Raw genomic sequence first — 21,425 nt, 5'->3', positions numbered from 1 at the left:
CATAATGAAACAGTTTGTTTTAAGATGCCGTCATAATCATCACATACTGTCCCCTAAAGGACACTGTCAGCCTTCATTATTCAGTTTTCCTTGAAAATCAGTTTAAGCTGAGGTCTGTGGGACTTCCATGAAAATGTGCCTAAACATTATCTATGTAAAAATGTATATTTATAGCATATATATTTATATTTATAGTAGCAGAAGTAATGATCTGCTTATTTATTGACCCTATATACGTATCCTGTACCAAGACATCCTCCCTGTGATCATGATCATGGTGACTTTAGCCATGAATATTCTCCAGAAAATGTACAGATCGCATTCCTTTGACTGTTTCGTCAGGCAAACATAGTGCCGAACAGCATATTAGCTTATTATTTCTGCCCTGTTGTAGCCCAACATGGAAGTTAGCAAGCGTCACCCTGATTCCATCGACAAAAAAGCATTAGGTTTTTGTTTTTTTTTCAACTGTTTTTTAAACTATTTGATTTGTGACAAACAAAAGTTTCATGATCAGGATAATCTTCAAAAATTAACACAACTTTAATTATTTTGAGATCGCCAGAAATAAGAAGCTACACTCTAAAACATGCTGGGTTGTTTTAACCCAACTTTGAATCAAATATGGACAAACCCAGCCATTGGGTTACTTTTTTTAAATTATATTTTTAACCAAACATTTGGGTTTGTCCATATTTGACCCAAAGTTGGGTTAAAATGACCCAGCATTTTTAGAGTGTAAATTTAGGCTATAAATTAAATATACAATATTTGAACGACTTCAGTGTCACCATTATTAAGCTCCCGAGAACTCTTTCAATCTTTATTTGAAATCTGCAAGTTGTATGAATTAGAATATTTTGCAAAAGCACGACAAGTTCCCCTGCTCGCCCAGATAAAGTGTGATTATGATTTGGTGGTGTCTTTGCTTGAATTCAAAATTCAGTACTCGACTCAAATTCAAAAATGACTCATAGAGACCTTGTTTTTATAAATACAATTTTCGTATTTAGCACAAAATAACACAACGCATCAAATGTGATGCCAAGAGCTAAACTGCCACCAAGTCAATTGCAACCGAAAGTAGTAAATAGTGTGCATACTTCTTATAATTATTACGTAATCTCAAAAAGTTGGCTGTGAGGTGTTTGAATCTTTGGCAAGAACCGCCTTACAATCAGATATCTAAGATCATTTTCTTCTTAAGAAAAATGAAATATTTGAGAAATTCTTAAGGATTTCTATACTTCCTTCTTAAGTTCGTCATGAAACGGAGGTTGCGATTATTTCCTTTCCAGAGAAGACATGTACTACGCTAAGGGGAAGATATTTTGATTAAAGATTACGAGAGCACAAAAAAATGACTTGCACGGATAAATCATTCAGAATAAATACTGCAATATTTTGATTTCATGGTGACTTTAAGAAGATTTTCGGAAATCCGGCCCCAGGACAGATTAAAGCCAAGTACCCACACATGTATACTTGAATATGATGCAGTTTTAGCTGGGAGAAGCACAAATTGAAACCTGTTATTTAAGATGGGAAATTATAAGCATCTCTCACTTGCTCCCCCCGCTGGAGTTTGGGGTGATAAAGCATTTGTGCGAAGATCTCAACACAAACCTACATGATCTATGATTAGTTTCCAGATCTGTATAGACATAAAATAGAGGAAATGGAGGCCCAGCAGAGCCCCTCTCCTGCTTTAGCTCTGCCCACTCGCTTTAGTTCACATGGCGTTCCCCCACAGGCTCTGTGTAAACACTCCAGGATCTGCTTTAAAACAGCCCAGAGGAGCAGAACCACCAAATCAGCCACAGATGTTTATACTGCCGCCCAGCTGCTGCCCTGAACAGGAAGTGGCCAACTTAACTCATCGCTAAATGTGGCTGTAAATATTTTCTGTTTGGGGAACATGAGAAAAGCCACACTAATTTCTTCTCAATCCTTTTTCTAAGTCTTGTAGGAAGTTCAAGGCACTAGGAGGAGAGCGAGAGGTCAGTTCGGCTTAGCATGTGTTCTGTGGGACTTTCATGGCAGCTTCCTGTCAGTTCTGCTTTCCCATGAGCCTCATGGTCCATAAAAAGACCTCGTATCTTATCTTCCATAGCTTCATTAACCTAACGAAAACAATTACGGACCACGAGTCGGCACAGATGGTTCTTATAAAGCGAGTGCACTGATCTGACGGGAACACCTTCTGAGAAACGTTCGGAGAAATCTGAGAAGGGACGTTTCGGAGGGAGACGAAACCTTTCACGTCTACAACGTATAACCTATCAAGTCCAAAAGCGTGTCCAGAAGTATTTTGGTGCTTTAGACAAGACCGAGATCTATTATATTGACCTTTAGATTTACAGATAGGAACAGAATGCTTTTTCATGTTTTCTGGAATGTGTTTTTCTTCTTCTCCAATTCGACATTGAAGCTTTAGTCGTTAATTTCGCTGATGCCACTATTAATTTAAAAACGATTTAATTTCAATATACACTCAATGTCTTTTCTGTTTTTCTGAAAACATTTGAAAAATCCCATCTTTCTTAAGCTCATATTCAGCCTCTTAAATGGAATTAGCAAAATAAATGTGTTGCTAAAATGCAGTGTCAATATGTTAACAGGCTAACTGTGGCGTTGGGCTCTTCAGGTGGCCTGCGACTAGAAACGACCCTGACCATGTCATTCCAAAAGCCTATTAGTAGGCCGCACTGCTAATTGAGCGGGAGAAGTATATGATTGCTCATACCTTTCAATAGGAAAAACAATCTTCCCAATGAGAACAAAGACATGGACACTAAGACATAGGTGAAAATTGCATGAAAACATCATTCAGTGCTCCAGAAAGTACCTCAGAGAGAATTATGGGTACCCGGGAAGCACCGGGACGCTGTGGAGAGATAATAACCTCTACGACACAATTACCTGCTCCATGAGAGGCTTTCAAGATCAGTAATCATCCCATCAAAAACAGATTCCCTTTGTGTTCGCCGAATAAATCCCTCGCTCCTCAGCCTGATGGAAGCCTTCCAGAGCATGAACCGCATTCAGCAGGTCGTCCACACACCTCATAAAGGAAAAATATGGGAGAAAATTGGAACTGAGAGGACCTGATGCACAAGAGGCTTACAGGTGTGTAATGATGTTGAAGTGCCAGAACTGGTGATAAGATCAAAATTATTCTCCACAGGACTTCTGTGGTGATCTATTCTGGCTTTATAAGGGTTAGATGGGTTTTGTGGTGTCTGCTCTTCAGTGATAAGCTGCTTAAGGAATTCTAGTCTTTTTGAAATTGGATTGAAATGAAATCGTTCTTTCATGGAAAGATGTGTCAACTAGACACATTGGATATAGTTGTTCGTATTGACAACGGCTAAAATTCATTTTAAAGATGCTATCTTTTTTCTCTCTCATCAATAGATTATTTCGTTAGCCTCATAGCATAATTGCCTAAGTCATATTTCAGTGTCTGGAAAACAAGAAAAAACAAAATGACTTGTTGCTATGCTATGAGGCTAACGATTTGGACGTTTGCATGGCGTATTTTGTGGGCGGAGCTTACCTGGTCACCGAAAATGACGGTTCTGCCGTAGAAGCAAAGACAGAGAAGTCAATGGAAGCTACGGAATAAAGTTGTAAACAAGGTAATTTTGAGATTATATCTCCCAATTCTGACTTTTTTCTTGCAATTTCAAGTTTATATCTCACAAGTGTTTTCTATTTTATTATATATTTTAAATATATAATTTATCCAAAGCTAAATTTTTTAGATTTCTAATATGCTGATTCTGTGTTTAAGAAACATTTCTTATTCATGTTGAAAACAGTGGAAATCATGATGTGCTCGTAAAGCCCTCAAATACACAGCCGTTTAGCGCCCCCTGCTGCCTGCACCAGGCTACACTCTACTAGGGCATTGTTACGTTTTCAGCAGGTTTTTGTCTGGCTTATTCAATATTTTGGTGTTTGGATATACAAGGCACCTTTTAAGAATTTCAAGAATCATGATAGGGATTACAATGGAGATGTAAATATTATTTTTAAAAAACTATAGTTTATTGTTTCAAATTATACTCATCTATACAGATACAAGAGAAAAATCTCAAAGAACATAAAGACAAATTTTTATACATCAAAGGGAAAAAAACAAATAGAGCAAATTATGATCCAAAGACACTGAACGACAAAAATGTAGCTCTGTTAAATTTTGATGGTGAACAAAATTAAAGTAATAAATACAACTTTTCGATCTCATGACAAGTTCATTCCAGCGTAATATGAGGTTCCCACTACCCAGTGGGACGATTCAATCTGTACAAGGAATAGATTAAAAACAAACACAGATAAACATACAGACGAGCGCAGAGTGGCCATTGAGGTTTCCACAAACACAGATTTATCACAGGACTTCTTCATTTTCAGTCTCTACTAAAAATGTCCGAAAGCAAGTGGCATCAAGTGTTCTATATTTATCACCAGATCAATGCAGATGAAAATCTGCCTTAAACTGGTCAGACGCACTGTAAAAGTAAAACCATTCTCAGCCATGGCCCAATAGAACCACTTCTCTTATTGAATTTGCTGTAAATAGTTGCTTCCCATTTTGCATTTTTTTGGCAGGCATCAAATGTTAGATGTTTTATTCCAAGAAACCATCCAGAGTGGTCAGGCTGGAGGTGGGCTTGCTTGTAACGGGCCTGGAAACCTTCTTCCTCTTGGCCTTCATGGCGAGGGGTCGAATCTCAGATAGAGGAGACTGGTGCACATACTATAATTAAGGAAATCTTATGAACAAAAGCAATAACTCAAATCATTATTTCCATGCATAATAGTAGCAATATAACTATTTTCATGGGATAAGGATACAGGTTGGATAAATTTGGCTCTTCCTCCAAGTCCATCATAGCCGGATCTTACCTGGAATAAAAAGCAAGATACATGAAGGCAAACTGCACAAAAACAACAAAACAGACCCAAATATACATTAACATGTAGAGGTTGGAGTCAGTCAGATTTATACCAAAAAAAAACCCAAATATTAAGCAGCACAACTGATTTCAATATTGATAATAAATAAGAAATGTTACCGAGCAGCAAATCATTATATTATAATCATTTCTGAAGGATCATGTGAGACTGAAGACTGGAGAAATGATGCTGAAAATTCAGCTTTGCATCACATGAACACATTTTTTAAATACCAGAATTAATATTTCGGTATTATACGTACGAACGGTAATATTTCACAATATTACCGTTCTTACTGTTTGAAATAACTGTATTCATGGTGAGCATAAAACTACATGAATGGTTTTGGAGAATAAGTTACAAAAACATATATGTCTCTCACAGTGCCAAATTTGCAGGGGTCCAGCATGCTCCCAAACGCGTTCTTTCTGAAGAGCAGCGAGTTCCTTAACATGGGCCCCATGACATCATCTTCTTTAGCACGACCATTCTAGAAGCAAAAACAGAGACATGCAAATATTACACCCTCCATCTAATCCAGTGTCATATTCTTCAACACCAAGACAGCCCGCTTGAACACATACACTACGTCCGCGGGCATTTTCCATGTTGTTGGATAAGGGTCTGTGGAAAAATGAAAACAAAAGGATATCAGTAAAATTCAGATGAACAGTAACTAAACAGAACAGCGCAGACTGAAAACTCACGCCGAAGGGTCCAGACGAAACTTCTTAGACGGGACCTGAACGGGTTTCTTCTCCACCTGTTCAGGTGTGTTGATGTCAAAGGTCAAATTCAGGTCAATTTCCTGAGAGTCTGTCATCGGACCATGACCAGGAGGCTTCAGCTCCAGAGGAGCAGGGCTAGAAATGCAGGAAAAAAACATCTCTTTCAGAACAGAAGATCTATACAATCAATTTAAAAGTATATGATCTATCAAAGGGAGGATTTGGCTCAAATAAAAGTCATTTCTGACCTTTCAAACACCAGTCTGCTGATGGCCTCATTAGTGCGAGTAGGAGTGCTTAACGTCCGCTGAAGAATTTCCACTTTCTTCTTCAGGCTCTGCAAAACATCAGATATTAGAAACACAGCCATAAGGGTCAGTTAGGAATAACTCAAATCAGACACAAGATTTCGATACTCATAAATGCTTTTTTCAGAACAGCAAGATTTCTCAGTTCATCTTTCTCTTGAATTTCATTTGCATACAGATTATGTAACTTTTAACCTTGAAACACTCCAAACTGGAAAAACAATCAATATAAGCTATAAGGGTGTTTGTATATATTTTATATAACAAAAGTGTGATTTTCTAACTGTGATCTCTTTGTCTGCGTTGGACAGGTCATTCTGAAGTGCCTTCATGTCCTCCTTTATCCTGTTGGTCTCTTTAGTGGCTTTCTGCAACTGCAGTAAAGTATAAAACAATCAATAAGCAATTATACATTTTAAAATCATATTTTTAATGTATAGGTTCACCGAAAAGAAAGTAACCTTGCTGTTAGAAGAGATCAGTTCCCTTTTTAGCTTCTCACACATTTCATTTGTTGATTTCTTGCTTTCTTTCAGGTTTTCGTACTCCCTAAGGACAAATAAAAGAAGTCAATCCTAGTATATGAAGAAGCACAACTGGTGTTTTGAGGTGAGTATTGATGGTTTGGGAAGTAAAACTACTGAAGTTCTAGGTTAGAAACTATACAAATGCATTATATATACAGCGGTGAGAATGTGTGGATCTGCTGGAAGTAAAACTTACTTTTTAAGTGAGATGCAGTATATGGAGAGTTGTTCAACTGCAGACTGACCAACACCCATATCAGTGATCATAGCCTCCACTTCAGACCTTTGACCCTGTAGGACCACGTCTAAACTAAAGGATGGAAACATATGCAAGAGAGCACATAAAATAAGTATAAAACTCACTAATATTTATAATCCATATAACTTGCATCAAAACCTCAATAGACCATTTTGGGAGTTTGCAAACAGTGATGACGTGTTTTGTGGTCAGATCCTACAGAGTTTTCATCTCACAATTCTGAGAAGAAAAATCATATTTGTGAGATTTTGAAACTCAATATTCAGATCCCCCAAGAATTGTTAGTTTATATCCTACAAATTTTGCTTTTTTTCTTTTCTTAAAATTTTGATTTAAACTCCAAATTAGGTGACAAACTTAACTCACTAAAAAAAGTCAGAATTGCAAGATAAAAATGTTATAGGCTTAAATTTGATCTATGCAAAATATTCATGCTTATATATTATGCCCCCTATGAACTGCACGTGTAAATATTAAATAGATATATTGTTCACATTCATGCTTTAATAATAGACTAATAATCATCAGTCCTGTCTCTCCATAATGACTTGCAATCATAAACGTCATCATTTTGCTTCAAAAAGACGAGGAGATTATATAAAAATGAAGAACATTTTTTTTGCATTCGGATTCTGACATCCAAAGGCACAAGACATTTTTGACCTTATTCAGTGGTCCCAATTTATAAACTGAAAAATATAATAAATTATAAATATAAAATAAATTTCCATTAAGATGCTTTATTATATACATTTACTTCTCACTATAGTAATGTTAAATGTATTATGTATTTAACTTTAAAAAATAATTTTATTTGTATAAATCAATCGTTGTTTATTAATTTGAATCTATTTATTAGAACAATAACTACATATTTTAATCAATTTTTTTATTCATTTATTTTAATCTAATTTATTAATTTACTTTTTTACACATTTTTTTTCACAGACCTCCGCATTAAAACACTAAATGTTCTGTCTTACTAGACATAACTTGTACCTCTCATAGGTTTTCATTTTGACTCTGAGTCGCTTGGCTTCCTCCTTAGCTGCCAGTCCATCATTTTTCTGACTCTCCAAGAAATTCATCTGTTTCTGAGAATTTATACACAACAAAAAGAAGACTAGCATTAAATTAGTTCAGAAAGCATGCCAGACAAATAGACACATTTTCATTGAAACAAACAAACCCGGAGGACAGAACACAACATCTCTTTGTCTCCGATTTCCTTCCGGACTCTATCCAGGTCCTTCTTCTGCCTCTCAATTGTGTCTGTTAGAGTGTCCACTGACTTTTGCTTGTCCTTCCATTCTTTCTCTGGAATGTTCAACATATGCAAACATACAAATATGAATGGATGATGGATGTACCAATCAATAACTTGAGGAAATGATATCCATCTTACCTTTTGCAGACAATACTGCTTTCATGCGATCAAGCTCATTCTGAAATCGGAACAATAAATCAAGACAATTTTGTCAATATAAGTTGCTAATTAAAGTCTGAGCACTGAATACATTTAACAACATGCTTTTTTTACCTGTAAACTTTCGGGGTCCACCGGCGTTCCATCATCCTCTGGGGCAATGTCAAAGAAGAGCTTGTTGATGATGTGTCGTGTGCTGACCTTAAACAGAAAGAGCGAGTTTCAGTCCAGAAATTCATTTAAATGTACAGAAGAATTAGTCATGTTCACAGATCAAGCCAAAGGTTTACCTGTTTCCTACATTGTGGACAGGTTTTGCTTGGGGCCGACTGAAACCACTGGAGAAGACTGTTGAAAGGAAAATAAACATGGACTTTTAAAACATAAACAAGTCTTTTAATGTTATTAAGAAACATTATTTATTCACTTTTTAATTGTTCAAACATTGACATTTCTAACTATTTGAATGTACATGCATTAATACTGTTTAATGTATGTATTTTCTTTCCTATATATATATATATATATATATATATATATATATATATATATATATATATATATATATAGTGTGTGTGTCGTTTAAATTCACTATAGAAATGTACATGACTTGTCTCAATGAGGATCTTGTGTTAAGCAATACGTAATGTTATAATTGTTGATATTATGAAAAAATACATATATACAAGTCTCACCAATAAAAAACAAACATGCGGTAGAATGAAAAAGGAGACACTTACCAGACATAGTGAAAAGTGTGACCACAGTGAATTGCAGCCACATCTTTGGAATTATCAAAAAAATCCGAGCAGATGGTGCAGTATGCGCGAATGGGCATTGTTGACCTAAAATATTAGACACAAAAAGCTTAAAAAAACTCCATGTTGATGGAAAGTTTTGTTCTTACTGATGTGTTATGTAATACCTTGTGCTACTGGTTTATTAATTCATGTGCTGTTTTACTTACCCAAATGACGCTGAGACGGTTGAAGGGTCTTATTCGCACGAATGTGAGTTCAATTAAACGCCATAACCATGATTAAATGGTTTGTTTTTGGTTTAGTTTTGAGCTCCCGATAACAGCGAAGCAGCGCGCTTAGTTCAAACGTAATGACTCCTCCTCTTTGAGTACGTCATCAACATACGACTCCGAACTGCCTGAGAAATGTACAGAAAACATATCAAACCGTTATAGAAAAAGACAAACGAGATGTATATTGTTTGCGTGTAAAATTAAATTTGACATAAAAAGCGTGTACATTGTATTGAGCAAAGTAACAATACTTAAACAAAACTACATGTTCCCGAATTAACAACTACATTTCCCATAGTTCATCTCTTGTCTTGTGTTGCCTGTTCTGTGACAGTCGGAGTTGATTTTTGACCCAAGAAGACAGGTCAACTAGCACTGATTTGGATAAAGACCGATTAAGGTACCGTTGCGATAAATTGTGTTATTAGGAGTCCAAACTGTGTGGGCAACATCTGTTAGACGAAATTAAATTGAAGTTGGAGAAGAAGATGTCTTGTTGTGAAATTCAACAGTTTTTAGAGGTTTAACGTTAGCTCCGTGGCTAGCGCGTTAGCCGGTGTTCGTGGATTTATGCACAAATGAGAAAAATCACAACTCAGGTGCATGAATATGTCAAGACTGGTATTAACATACACTGTTTTACAGATTTGAACGATGAGCTTTTATTTAAAAAAAAATATTTAAAAAATATGATTATGCATTATTTTTTATAACAATAATAACAGCAATAATAATTTTTGTTGTTGATATTAACTGTCTGAATGCTTGTGATGTGAATATATGGTAATCTTTCTTTCATAATTTCTTATAACACATTATTATTATTAATATTAACGTTACAGACAAGCACAAATAACTTTAATCTACCAAAAAATGTAAATGTTGCCATTTTTCCACTGTTTTTGGTCACTATGGCCCAATGTCAGAAATTAACTTTTTGAAATTGAGGAATTTACTAATTTCTGGTTCCTCTTATCTGTAATTTCACTTCCAGACACTGATGGAAACTCTTTCAATTGTACTGTTGGTCCTTCAGGGCTGTAGGGATCATGCAGTGAATCGCTCCTGGCACTGACTGGCACTACAGGACACTGCGTCTTTTCTTATGCCTGATGCCAGGATGGCGGCAGATGTCCACAATAAGGGTGCATCCTGGGAGGTTAAAAATGGCAACTTGGCACCATCAGATCGACTCCGGCAGGACCGGTCGGACAGTCCGACCCCCGGCCTGGTGGAGGGGACAGAGCCAGGTTAGTTTCACAGTTCACACTCTCAGTTATAAAGCTGTGTAATGATTAGATTTAAATAGATTTTGTTTTTGTCCAAGATTGTAATCTTTATTCATCTTAGAAAGACTATTTGTCACTAAAGTTTTTATGACGCTGTAACAAAGCCTGAGACCTATATGGTTCTTAAGCCTATGTTGGTCCTTTATAAACAAATCACACCCTTTTTTCTTAGTCATGCATATCCTCATAATATCCCATTGTATTTCCTGTATTCGGTGATTAAAAAACCCATATGTATGTACAGTATATATGTGATGGATAACTAGAATCTCAGAACTAGTTTAGTCATGTAAAATAAATGATTCTCTACAGAAGTTGAAGTTTATCACAACAGTTTCATAATGCTATGAAAGCTTCAAAGATTTCGGCTGTTTCCTGAAACTGGAAAAGTAAAAGAGTGTCCCTGTATTGAATTACAATGGCTACTTGGCTTTGTGGGAATTCTTGATCCTATTCCTAAATGAGTTAAGTAGTTTTTAATACATTTAGTTGATGCTTAAAGATGACTGTCAGTGTCCAGTCTCACTCTTAACCAGCAAGAGATGTTATTTTTCTTCACAAGAAGCACTTGTTCCTAATTTAAAAAATTTAGGAGTACATAAAGAACTTTAGGGCCGCAATGAAAATGTGAAATTGTTCCTGTGATGCAAAGCTGAATTTTCTGCATTATTTCTCCAGTCTTCAGTTTCACATGATTTTTCATTAATCAAACTATACTGGTTTGGTGTTCAAGTAACATTTTATATTATTATCAATATTTAAAACAGTTGTGCTGCAACTGTTTCAAGATCATTTTTGTGAGAACCATGATTAGATGTTTTAATGATTCTTTGATGAATCTAAAGTTCAAGAGAACAACATTTATTTGAAATAGAAATCTTTTGTTATATTATACTTTACTGTCACTTTTCTCAAAATAATGCCACTTTTTTTCAATTTAATGCATCCTTGCTGAAAAAAAAACTTACCAACCCCAAACCTTTGAATGTTATATAATACAATTTTTCAAAATGAGAAGCACAGAATATTTGTTACTTAACTTAATTTACATGTTATTTTACTCAAAATCCACAGAAAAATACTTATTTTTCTTGATTATTTATTATCTGTTGTCAGCACTGATTACATTAATGATACCTCAAATCATATAGCTTGTTGAACAGAGGTGTGCTATTACCTTTTTAAGCAATGTGTCACTTCTTCACAGGTGCCGGACAGGAGGGCGCCATGTTTGTTCACGCCCAGTCTTTTGAGGACCTGACTGCTGACAGTGAGTCGAACACTAGTGATAAATCTGCAGAGGTGGGAGACTCCAACCTAGAGAACGCTCAAGAAGCGGCTCTGGAAGGAGGTGAGGAGCAGGCACAGGAGGAAAGCTTAGAGGCTGAACAGGAGGAGGTGGGCAGAGAGGAGATACAGAGCAGGAAAAAGGCAAAAGAGGAGGATGTGACAAGCGAAACATGGCGGAGTCACAGGAAGCATGTGTTTGTCTTGAGTGAGGCTGGGAAACCCATCTACACACGCTACGGCACAGAGGAGGCGCTCTCCAGCATCATGGGAGTCATGATGTTACTCATGTCAATTGTAGAAGATAGAAAGAATATCATACGCTCCATCCATGCAGGTAGGAAATATCCAGGAAACAAAAAGGAAAATAACTGAAATATGTGCATAACTATTCAAAAGTTTTGGTTTAGTAAGAGATTTATTAAAAAGATTTATACATTCCTTACAGTGTAATGTAATATTGTGTTAAAAAACGATTTGAAGTATAATCTTAATATAAAATTCTTTTAAACTTTCTGTTTGAATCCTGAAAAATAACACGGTTTCCACATACAGTTTGGTGTTAGTAATAAATTTTTTTTATTGAGCATCAAATCAGCATTTTATAATGATTTCTGAAGGATCATTTGATACTGAAGACTAGAGTAATGATTTTGACATTTTTTTCCAGCTTTTTGACAGCTGTTTTATCTTTACATTTTTTCAAATTTAAATTATACAGTATTTACTGTATTTAAAAAAAATTACTGGATTAAAAAAAATCTAAAAAATGGTTTGATGAAAAAAAAATGTGAATGGTTGTGAGATATTTTTGAATTTTTTTTATCAGGAACATCAGCTTATATTTATTTATTATTATGTATTAATAATATTTATTAAAAATTATTTTATTTTGTAATAAAAAAAAAAGACTTTTGGCTTTATATTGTGTTTTAACGAAATTATCAAAATGCAAAAGCACTCTTCCATGAGTTTTTGCCCTACAAACAATATAGCATAGCCACTTTTGTGTAAACATCTCTTTCAGATGGCTACAGGGTGGTATTCCTGCGGAAGAGCCCTCTCATCCTGGTGGGCGTCTTTCGTACAAGCTGCTCCGACCGGGAATTGACACGAGAGCTTCAGTACATCTACTACCAGATTGTTAGCCTGCTAACCCTCACGCAGCTGAACCACGTTTTCCAGCACCGGCAGAGCTACGACCTGCGGCGCCTGCTGGCCGGCTCAGAGCACCTCACCGACAACCTGCTGCGGCTCCTGGACCGAGACCCGGGCCTGCTGCTGAGCGCCGTGATGTGCCTGCCTTTGGCCAGCTCGGCCCGGGACTTGGTCTCCTCCAGCTTGCAGGCTGCTAAATCCAAGAACCTGGTGTTCTCCATCCTGCTAGCAGGAAACCGACTAGTGACGCTGGTGCGCAAAAAGGACCAGTTCCTGCACCACATGGACCTGCACTTGCTCTTCAACTTGGTCGGCTCTTCGTCCTCCTTCCGTGCAGGCGAGGGGTGGACGCCCATATGTCTGCCCAAGTTTAACCCGGCTGGATTTTTCCATGCACATATTTCTTACCTGGAACCAGCCTCTGATCTGTGTCTGATCCTGGTATCCACCGATCGAGAGGATTTCTTTAACCTCTCCGACTGCAAGAAGCGGTTTCTGGAGCGTTTGCGCAGACGCAGTGCATATCAATCCCTGCAGGAAGCGCTGAACATGCCGAGTTATCCTGTCTCACAGGTCGGCATACCTGAGCTGCGACACTTTGTGTACAAATCTAAAAGCTCTGGGCTCTATACAAGGTAAGAGTTTAGCGATGATCGTCATTAAAAAGGCAATAAATGATGCATGGATCATGGATGGATGCCGGATATTCATTGTTTTCTCCTGCCTTTTATCTAACTTCTTGTTTTCCTGTCAGCCCTGACCTTCCAGCACCATACCAGGGAGAAGAGGAGCAAGAAAGGCTGATGGGATTGTACCAACAACTGCACAGCTGCCTGCATAACCCCACACGCCTCCTACGCTACATTTATCGCTGTGCAGACACTGAAAACCTTTATGCCTTGGTGAGTCTACTGTAAGATCCTTTAGATGGATACCTTTCAGAGATTTTCTAATGTGTGTGTGCATTCTTGAGGAGGTATCCATTTAAAGGCATAGTTCACTCAAAAATGAAATTGAATTTTACCGGTTCCGAGCCTAAATTCAATCTGTTCATCATATAAAGCGATCGCGTCTCTTTAGAAAATTTGGGCTAAATCACTTAATTCATTTTGATTCGTTTTAAGATCTATTTATACATTTATTTTTGAAGCATCAAAGTGGTAGCTGTGTCGCTGTCAATGGAGGAACTGAAAGCTCTCAGATTTAACAGATCTTCATTTGTGTTCAGAAGATAAACGAAAGTCCAATGACATGAGAGAGTACTTAATGACAGAATTTTCATTTTTGGGTGAACTGTTCCTTTCAGTGTGCATTAAAACCCTGAGGTTTTTGCTGCTTTCTACCTTTCTTACATTGTCAAACCTCAACTCTCTGTAGGTAACAAGTGGCTTTGAGCTCTACCTCTGCTTCAGTCCTTTGGGAACAAAGAGCCTTGCTGTATCTGCTGTCAACAAACTCCTAAAGTGGATCAGGAAGGAGGAGGATCGTCTGTTCATACTCAGTCCCTTAACATACTGAGCCAGTTCAGGTAGTTCTCAACACCTGAAACACTAGTTAACGTCTGGCTTCAGACTGCTGGAAGAGCAGCATCTGTGAGCCTACGTGAATATGCAAAAGGATGCTGTCAGATATTAAGGGTTTGATTGCTATTTTGAGGGCTACTCACACTAGTGAACTACAGTCGGTGGAATCAGGAAAACTGAGTAACAAAAAAAAGTGGGAAAAGTGTTGTGAAAGTGAAGCTAACAAATACTTGCTTTTAAATGTGCCCTGTAACCTGCAGCAAAACATTGAAAGCAGTAGAACTAAACAATCTAAAAAATGCTTGCACTGTCTGTACGCTGCTAGAAACTGAACATCTAGGCCTTCACTTTATATATATATATAAATATAATAGACCTGTCACTGTTTCAACCTAGCCTCTATAGTTTTAAATGAGCCAAGTTAATAAGTATTACTGATTGCATTAATATTGAACTGTGGCCTTCAAATATCTTTATATTCACGAGATGATAAACAATGTTTTTTTATGTTATGTTTGGGTGACATTCAAATATGTGATGTAGTGTAGCTGACCAAACTGACTAGCATTTTACTTAAAAGATATGACTGACTAGGTGTAAGCATCGTAAAAACCTTAAGCATGGCTCGATTTAAAGAGGAATCCACTTGTGATTTGGTCTGAATGAAGATCTCAATCTCTCTGGTTCAAATGTTTCAGTGACTGACCATGTGTTGCTACTTGAGCGCCTCTCCAAAATATTTCGAAGGACCAATTGAATCAGAGATATTAACTTTTTATATAATGATTTTCTTTTGTTTCATAGATGCTCTTGATTGTTAATTTGTTACTAATGCTTTAATTTGAATTAATAGTGTAAGTGACACTGTGTGTCATTAGGGATTGTAATGCACTCATGTTATCCATGTATGGTCTGGTTATTCTAGTCCTATGGGAAATCGTGAGAGAAATGATGTGGATGTTAATATATGCCAGAGAAAAGTCATTTGTACATCTGGTATTTCAAGAATAATTTTGGTGGTGGCGGCACTCATGCTTATACTTTCTATCTAAAGCAATTTTGACACATGCAAGTTGAAAACAATCTTAAGAAATTAAATGCATTTACAGAAGACATACATTGTGCCATGTTTACTTTATAGCTTGGCTCTCTCTTTAGTTCATCAAATGAAAAATGACATGATACTGTTGTGTTTTAGGATATAGGAATGACAGCTTTAGTCATGTCTGATCCAGACATTTATTCTCCATATAGTTTTATTTATGAATATAAAATAGCAATAATTAGCAAATTAATAGTAATCAAGACAAATAATCAAAGAATAACATTTAATATTTCATATTTGTGTCATTAAAAGCTATAAAAACGTAATTGTGTCTTGTACACTACTGTTCAAAAGTGTGGGGTCACAAAGTTTGTTTTAAAAAGAAATCTTTCTCACCAAAGCTGGATTTATTTAATCAAAAATACAGTAACAATTATTTTGTGAAATATAATTAATGTTTTAATATATTTTAAAAAAATTAATTTATTTTTGTGATGCAAAGCTGAATTTTCAGCATTATTCCAGTCACACGAACCTTCAGAAATTATTCTAATTATGCTTACGTATTTGGTAATAAGAAACATTTCTTCTTATTATTATCAATGTTGACATTTTTAGATGATGAGGAATACAAAGTTCAAAAGAACAGCATTTATTTGAAATGGAAATCTTTTGTAACATTAAAAAAATCTTTACTTTCATCTTTGATCAATTTAATGAACCCTTGTTGAATAGAAGTATTCATTTCCTTGTAGTATTCAAAAAACAAAGGATCACTGATGCGTCCAGTGTAGAGAGAGATTTGGTTACTCTGGTTGTGAATCAGCCATGCTATTCTTGATGAGATTGGAAAGAAGATACAAGGAAAAAACACATGAAATTCAAAAGTATGCAAATCTACAGCACCTCACGGTCACCCAGTTGCCCTGCTGCACGGGCTCTACTTCAGCCGGAACCGAACAATGTACAGAGTTCACTAAGCTAGTCGCATCCAAAGCAGTATCTAAAACCCTTGCGCTCTTACAATTAACCTTGATACTGAATGTCAGTACCCAGACAGTTGACGGTCGTAGGAAAAAAAATACTATGTAAGTCAATGAAGTACATCAACTATTTGGTTACCAACACTCTTTAAAAATATCTTCCTGGGTGAGTAAATGATGACATAATTTTCATTTTGAAGTGAACTATTCCGTTAACAACTGACACAGGTGATTTGTCTGTTTTCAAAGGTGAATAAAAAACATTTATATCCACATATGTAAACATGACATTTGCAGCATGAAAAACATGCAAAAAATGCTGCATGCAAATAAGTCGTAAAAACCCCTGAATGATTTGAATTCGGGGAAAAAACACAAAAAACAAACAAACACAATACACATAACAGATTCAGGTTTATAAAAAAATGGGGATTTAGGTTGGTCTTACTGAATCATTATTGTCAAGTTGAATTATATGATTTTAGACTTTACTTGCAGTTTCTTGTAATTTTGTTTGTTTTTTATTTAAGGTTTTTAATTTCTACAAAAGCTCTCAAAAGAATGAACAGACATTCCCAAAGGCTCAATCTTATAGTAAAGGTACATTATTCTGATTTAAGACTGAAAGACTTTCAGTCTTAAAAATAAAACACAAAACACCACAATATCATAAAACTGATCAGTATGACTTGTGTGTTATATTACATCTTCTGATTCTTGCAATACACTTTTTAGAGGAAAGGGTTCTTTATAGACAATATATTGCCTCAAAGAGCACCAAGTATCCCATATTTATAGCAGTTACTAATTTTTATTCATAAATGACAGAATCGAATTTGATGAATTAAACATAATTCATCAGTAGAAAAAAAATGAAATAACCAGTTTAACATGAGATTATTGTGCAATCATTTAAGATATTACTACTTGTATAGAACTTATAGAAGTCAAGAACCCTCGGGTTCTAAACAACACCATTAAAAGTTTTTAGAGGAGATGAGCTATGAGGAACAGACTTTGAATTGAAATGGTTATTCTCTGAAAAATGTAATTCATTAACAAATCATTCTTTTGATAGTTTTTTTTTTTTAAATGGATCAGTACCAGTTCACAAAAGCAGTGAGAATCATCCATACTACACCCCGCAACATCTGAACATGCAAATAAGTGAAATACATTTGAGAAATATTTCCTGAATGATTTGAATGGAAAAAATAAATTATTAATTATTAGCAAATTATTTTATGTATTATTTATTTATTTCATTAAATTATTTTTGTTAATTAAATATATATTTATTTTGAAATGGTAATGGTCAGTACTAAATCATTGTCAATAAGTTGAATATCTGAGTTTACTTAAAGTTTTTATTTATTTATGACATTAATCCACTCTTAAATGAATGAAAAGACATATCTTAGTTCATTATAGTACAGATATATTTTTTTGTTAAAACATTTATGAATACAAAATGTATCTCCATCTGTAAAATTAGAGTCGTGAAGTACATTAACATGTACAGTATTTGTTTTATTTAGAATTTTACTTTATCCACTTCTGCGTTCACTGACATTAAGAAATAAAAAAGGAACATTTACAAATGATGAATGGCATATTTTACAAACCATTTTTCATCTATATTTAGTTGAAATTAAAATAATTATAATTAGAATACATTCTTTTATTATATTAACATTATTTACTTTATAATATACTAAACCTCAGTATAAGGACATGTAAACCTGCGTAATCGTGTTTTGATTATGCAAAGGAATATCATGCTGTAAATCTAACACAAACCCCACCTCTGTAAATTCAGTATATAATATTCTCACACTGTCCATCTGACACCCTTCATCTGGATCATGGCACTGCACATCATCACCGTGGTTCTTTTCACTGTGTTCGTCTCCGAAGGTACGTCATACAGGATTTATTGTGCCCATCCATTTCTTTTATAGCTTTGCTGATAAATGCACTTTTATAAAACAAATGTGTGAGTCTTTTGCAGACATTTATTTCATTGTTTAAAAAAAAAAAAAACATTTAGAAATGTTTTAAAAGGCTTTATATGCACGCTATGAATGTCCCTCATTATCTTGTCATTGTCTTTCAGCACTGACACTGACATGTTTCAACTGTACCGGGACTCCACCTGCAACATGCACATCAACTGCTAACTGTTCACAGTGCAGTTCCATGACCACGAACACGACCATGGCCTCAATCGGTAATAATAACATTATTATATAATAATAAAGGATTGTGTTATTGACTGGGTTTGCTCGTGAACTTGATTATTTTTAATGTTGTTGATTGTAGATGGCAGAAACAATGTTGATGTGAAGAGTTGCGACACTGGCCCGTGTGTTAATTTGACCATAAATTCTGAATTGATCAGCATCTCCTCCAAATGCTGTTCTTCAGATTACTGCAACAATGCTACAGGTACTATAAACATGTGAATGTAAAGGAAACTTCAGATTATTCAAATTTATACATTACATTTTTTGAAAAGGTTTGTTTTATATTAATTTTACATAACATTTCCACAATGGTACTGTGATCTTTTAGTTGCTAGTACGATCATTGTAACAATGCGTATTTGTCATTGTTAACTTTGTTCCAACCTGTATGATTTTCTGTCTTCCATGTAATACAAAATGATCATTTGTTTTAATTTGCAATGAAGGGAAGTTTCAAACTTCAAAAAGGGCACAGATTAACCCATTCATATTTATGTCATTATTCACTCATAATCTTTATTTCTATAGTTAATCAATGATTTGAAATTAAGAACCAAGTCATTCTGACTGCTTTGGCAAACTTGATCAACTGAATCAGGGAAAAGAGAAGAGAACTCAAAAGAAGAGATCTTATTTAAACAGAAGACATGTTACTGTTTAAATAAGTATGTTCTTCAAACAAAGCCCTTGTATAGATTCAGAAGATAAATATAATGCGAATATAAATATATAAATATAATGCACAAGCCCTATGGATCACTTGTTGTGTTTTGTGTCCTTTTTGAAAGTCTCTGACAATATGGTGACAGTTGCTAAGGCTTTTTAATGTATGATGTTCAACTGGCTCTGCTTTTGTTTACACCTTCAGACTCAGAGAACGGATTGAGCTGCGATGTCACAGGCGGCACACTGAAATGTAAAGTTGGTGAGAACCAGTGCTTCACTGTAACAGGTGATTCATAGACAATTGCTGATTCGATTCTAAGCTACAATGCACAGATTTGCTGTTTTATAATGTGAATGAATAACAGTTATGTTTTACCACCAAGACTAATTTCTGCTGAAAGCTTTCTACAAATCCTTTTCCTCTTCTCTTTTTTTCTGCCAGTTGGATTTAATGGCACGAACCTTAATCTCAAAGGATGCGCAAGCCAAAACATCTGTAACAGTACACTAAGGAACATTACACTACCCCCAGGAGTAAACATATTTAATTTTTCATGTCTCCATGAAGCAAAAAATATGACACAGGGACCTGTTTCTGCTGGGACCAGTACTTTTTCCCATCTGAAATCTGTTTTAGGAGGTTTTCTTTTGGTTTTAGTATTTAGATGCTCAGTTTTGTCAATGTAAAGCAGTTTCAAGCTTTTCTGATTAATTAAGAGAAATGTATTTGTTGAAAATGATCACCTGTGTAATAAGTCTTCTATTTCTAATCAGGAATTTAATCATGTAAAATAACCATTTATTAACAGTTACTTTATTAGCAGTCTTATTAAACACTAAAATGTGAATGATCAAAATCCCTCGCTATATTCTTGTCGATGTGCAGAATAATTAGAAAGGGAGAAAAGTAACAGGGAGTAATAATTTCATATAGATGAAAGTTGAATTACAGCACATTTTCACACTTTAGGTGTGCTTTGTATATTTTTATAGTAGTATTTTGAAGATAAATAATGCACTTATACATTGCATTTTGAGGACACGGTAAGAGATCATATGAAATTAGGTTTGAGATTTAATTAAACATAATTTATCAAGCAGTACTTTAATGTTGATAATGTAAGTCGAGTATTCAAGCCCCTTCATAGCTAATAACATGTTATAATATAATAGTGTGGATAACATATTATAATATTTTTATTTGAAACAAAATAATATTACCATTATATCTGTAAAAAAAAAATGGTATTATGATATAACATTAGAAGAACAAAAAGGTTTGCCATGAATAAGTTGAAATATGTTTTTCATTAAATCAGATACCATAAAATAATGTTAAATTAAACACAAGGAAATATAAATATTGACCATTTGCATCATTGGCTCTATTTTAAAGGGGTCATCGGATGCCCATTTTCCACAAGTTGGATTCTTCAGGGTCTTCTTCGTGTAAAGTTTGTAATCTACTTTGGTTAAAATTATTCACGGCTTGATTATTAAGTGTTTATGCTTGTTGAGGATTAAAAAAAGGAGTGAATGAATTTTTTTTCATTGTATGTTGGTTGTCTTCACACCCTGCAAAAACACATCTATATGCGAACACCATATCAAAGTACATTTTGTATCCGATGACCCCTATAAGCTATTATGTAGTTTTCAACTTGAAAAGACAGTTGGAACATTAAGGGTTATATGACAACATATTTTAAGATTAGTAATCAAAATACCCTTCATGTTGGTCTATACATTTTCATATCACAAACAAATGTATATGCATGTAAATACAACCAAAAACATTGCCATAATTCTGTACATATGATTCCATAGCATTATGCAGAATGGTTAAGAGTTTTTCTGTCATAAGGGTTAAGTCAAACACTGTGTGCTAGAAATCAGTTTTTTTTTATACTTGATAATTATTAACAATGTAACCTAGTGTAAGATTAACACCAGATATTTGGATTTCAGATCAAGTTTGGTGA

At 35.1% G+C, this 21,425-nt stretch overlaps 3 protein-coding genes across 4 annotated transcripts; 2 read left to right on the top strand and 1 right to left on the bottom strand.

Moving 5' to 3' along the window:
• Positions 1-4,031: 4,031 nt before the first annotated feature.
• On the bottom strand, positions 4,032-9,349 carry traip (TRAF-interacting protein). The gene is made up of 16 exons (XM_039674279.2): positions 9,181-9,349; positions 8,954-9,058; positions 8,504-8,561; positions 8,328-8,414; positions 8,193-8,232; positions 7,977-8,104; positions 7,787-7,881; positions 6,725-6,838; positions 6,463-6,550; positions 6,286-6,375; positions 5,942-6,030; positions 5,673-5,828; positions 5,550-5,589; positions 5,348-5,455; positions 4,864-4,914; positions 4,032-4,753 (listed from the first exon to the last, which is right to left on the bottom strand). Exons 2-16 carry the CDS (start codon positions 9,049-9,051, stop codon positions 4,637-4,639), a joined length of 1,359 nt encoding a protein of 452 aa, XP_039530213.2. The 5' UTR covers positions 9,052-9,058; positions 9,181-9,349; the 3' UTR covers positions 4,032-4,636.
• Positions 9,350-9,502: 153 nt separating this feature from the next.
• On the top strand, positions 9,503-15,618 carry mon1a (MON1 secretory trafficking family member A). Of its 2 annotated transcripts, none has more exons than XM_089125178.1 (6): positions 9,503-9,646; positions 10,241-10,496; positions 11,743-12,159; positions 12,850-13,615; positions 13,735-13,882; positions 14,358-15,618. In XM_089125178.1, the coding sequence occupies exons 2-6, from the start codon at positions 10,352-10,354 to the stop codon at positions 14,496-14,498; spliced, it is 1,617 nt and encodes a 538-aa protein (XP_088981304.1). In that variant the 5' UTR covers positions 9,503-9,646; positions 10,241-10,351; the 3' UTR covers positions 14,499-15,618. The 2 variants fall into 2 exon arrangements, with proteins under 2 accessions (XP_088981304.1, XP_088981305.1); XM_089125179.1 differs by having other exon boundaries at positions 9,526-9,646; positions 10,283-10,496.
• Positions 15,619-15,765: 147 nt separating this feature from the next.
• Positions 15,766-20,982, top strand: LOC120480504 (uncharacterized). Its single transcript, XM_039673707.2, has 5 exons — positions 15,766-18,448; positions 18,648-18,761; positions 18,854-18,979; positions 19,646-19,729; positions 19,886-20,982. Exons 1-5 carry the CDS (start codon positions 18,397-18,399, stop codon positions 20,128-20,130), a joined length of 621 nt encoding a protein of 206 aa, XP_039529641.1. The 5' UTR covers positions 15,766-18,396; the 3' UTR covers positions 20,131-20,982.
• The last annotated feature ends 443 nt before the right edge of the window (positions 20,983-21,425 follow it).

Source organism: Pimephales promelas, chromosome 21, assembly GCF_988280905.1.
Source record: "Pimephales promelas chromosome 21, fPimPro1.hap1.1, whole genome shotgun sequence".
In the NCBI taxonomy this organism is placed as follows: Eukaryota; Metazoa; Chordata; class Actinopteri; order Cypriniformes; family Leuciscidae; genus Pimephales; species Pimephales promelas.
The sequence above is the reverse complement of the archived record's forward strand: the minus strand, read 5'-3'. Positions and strand labels throughout refer to the sequence as shown.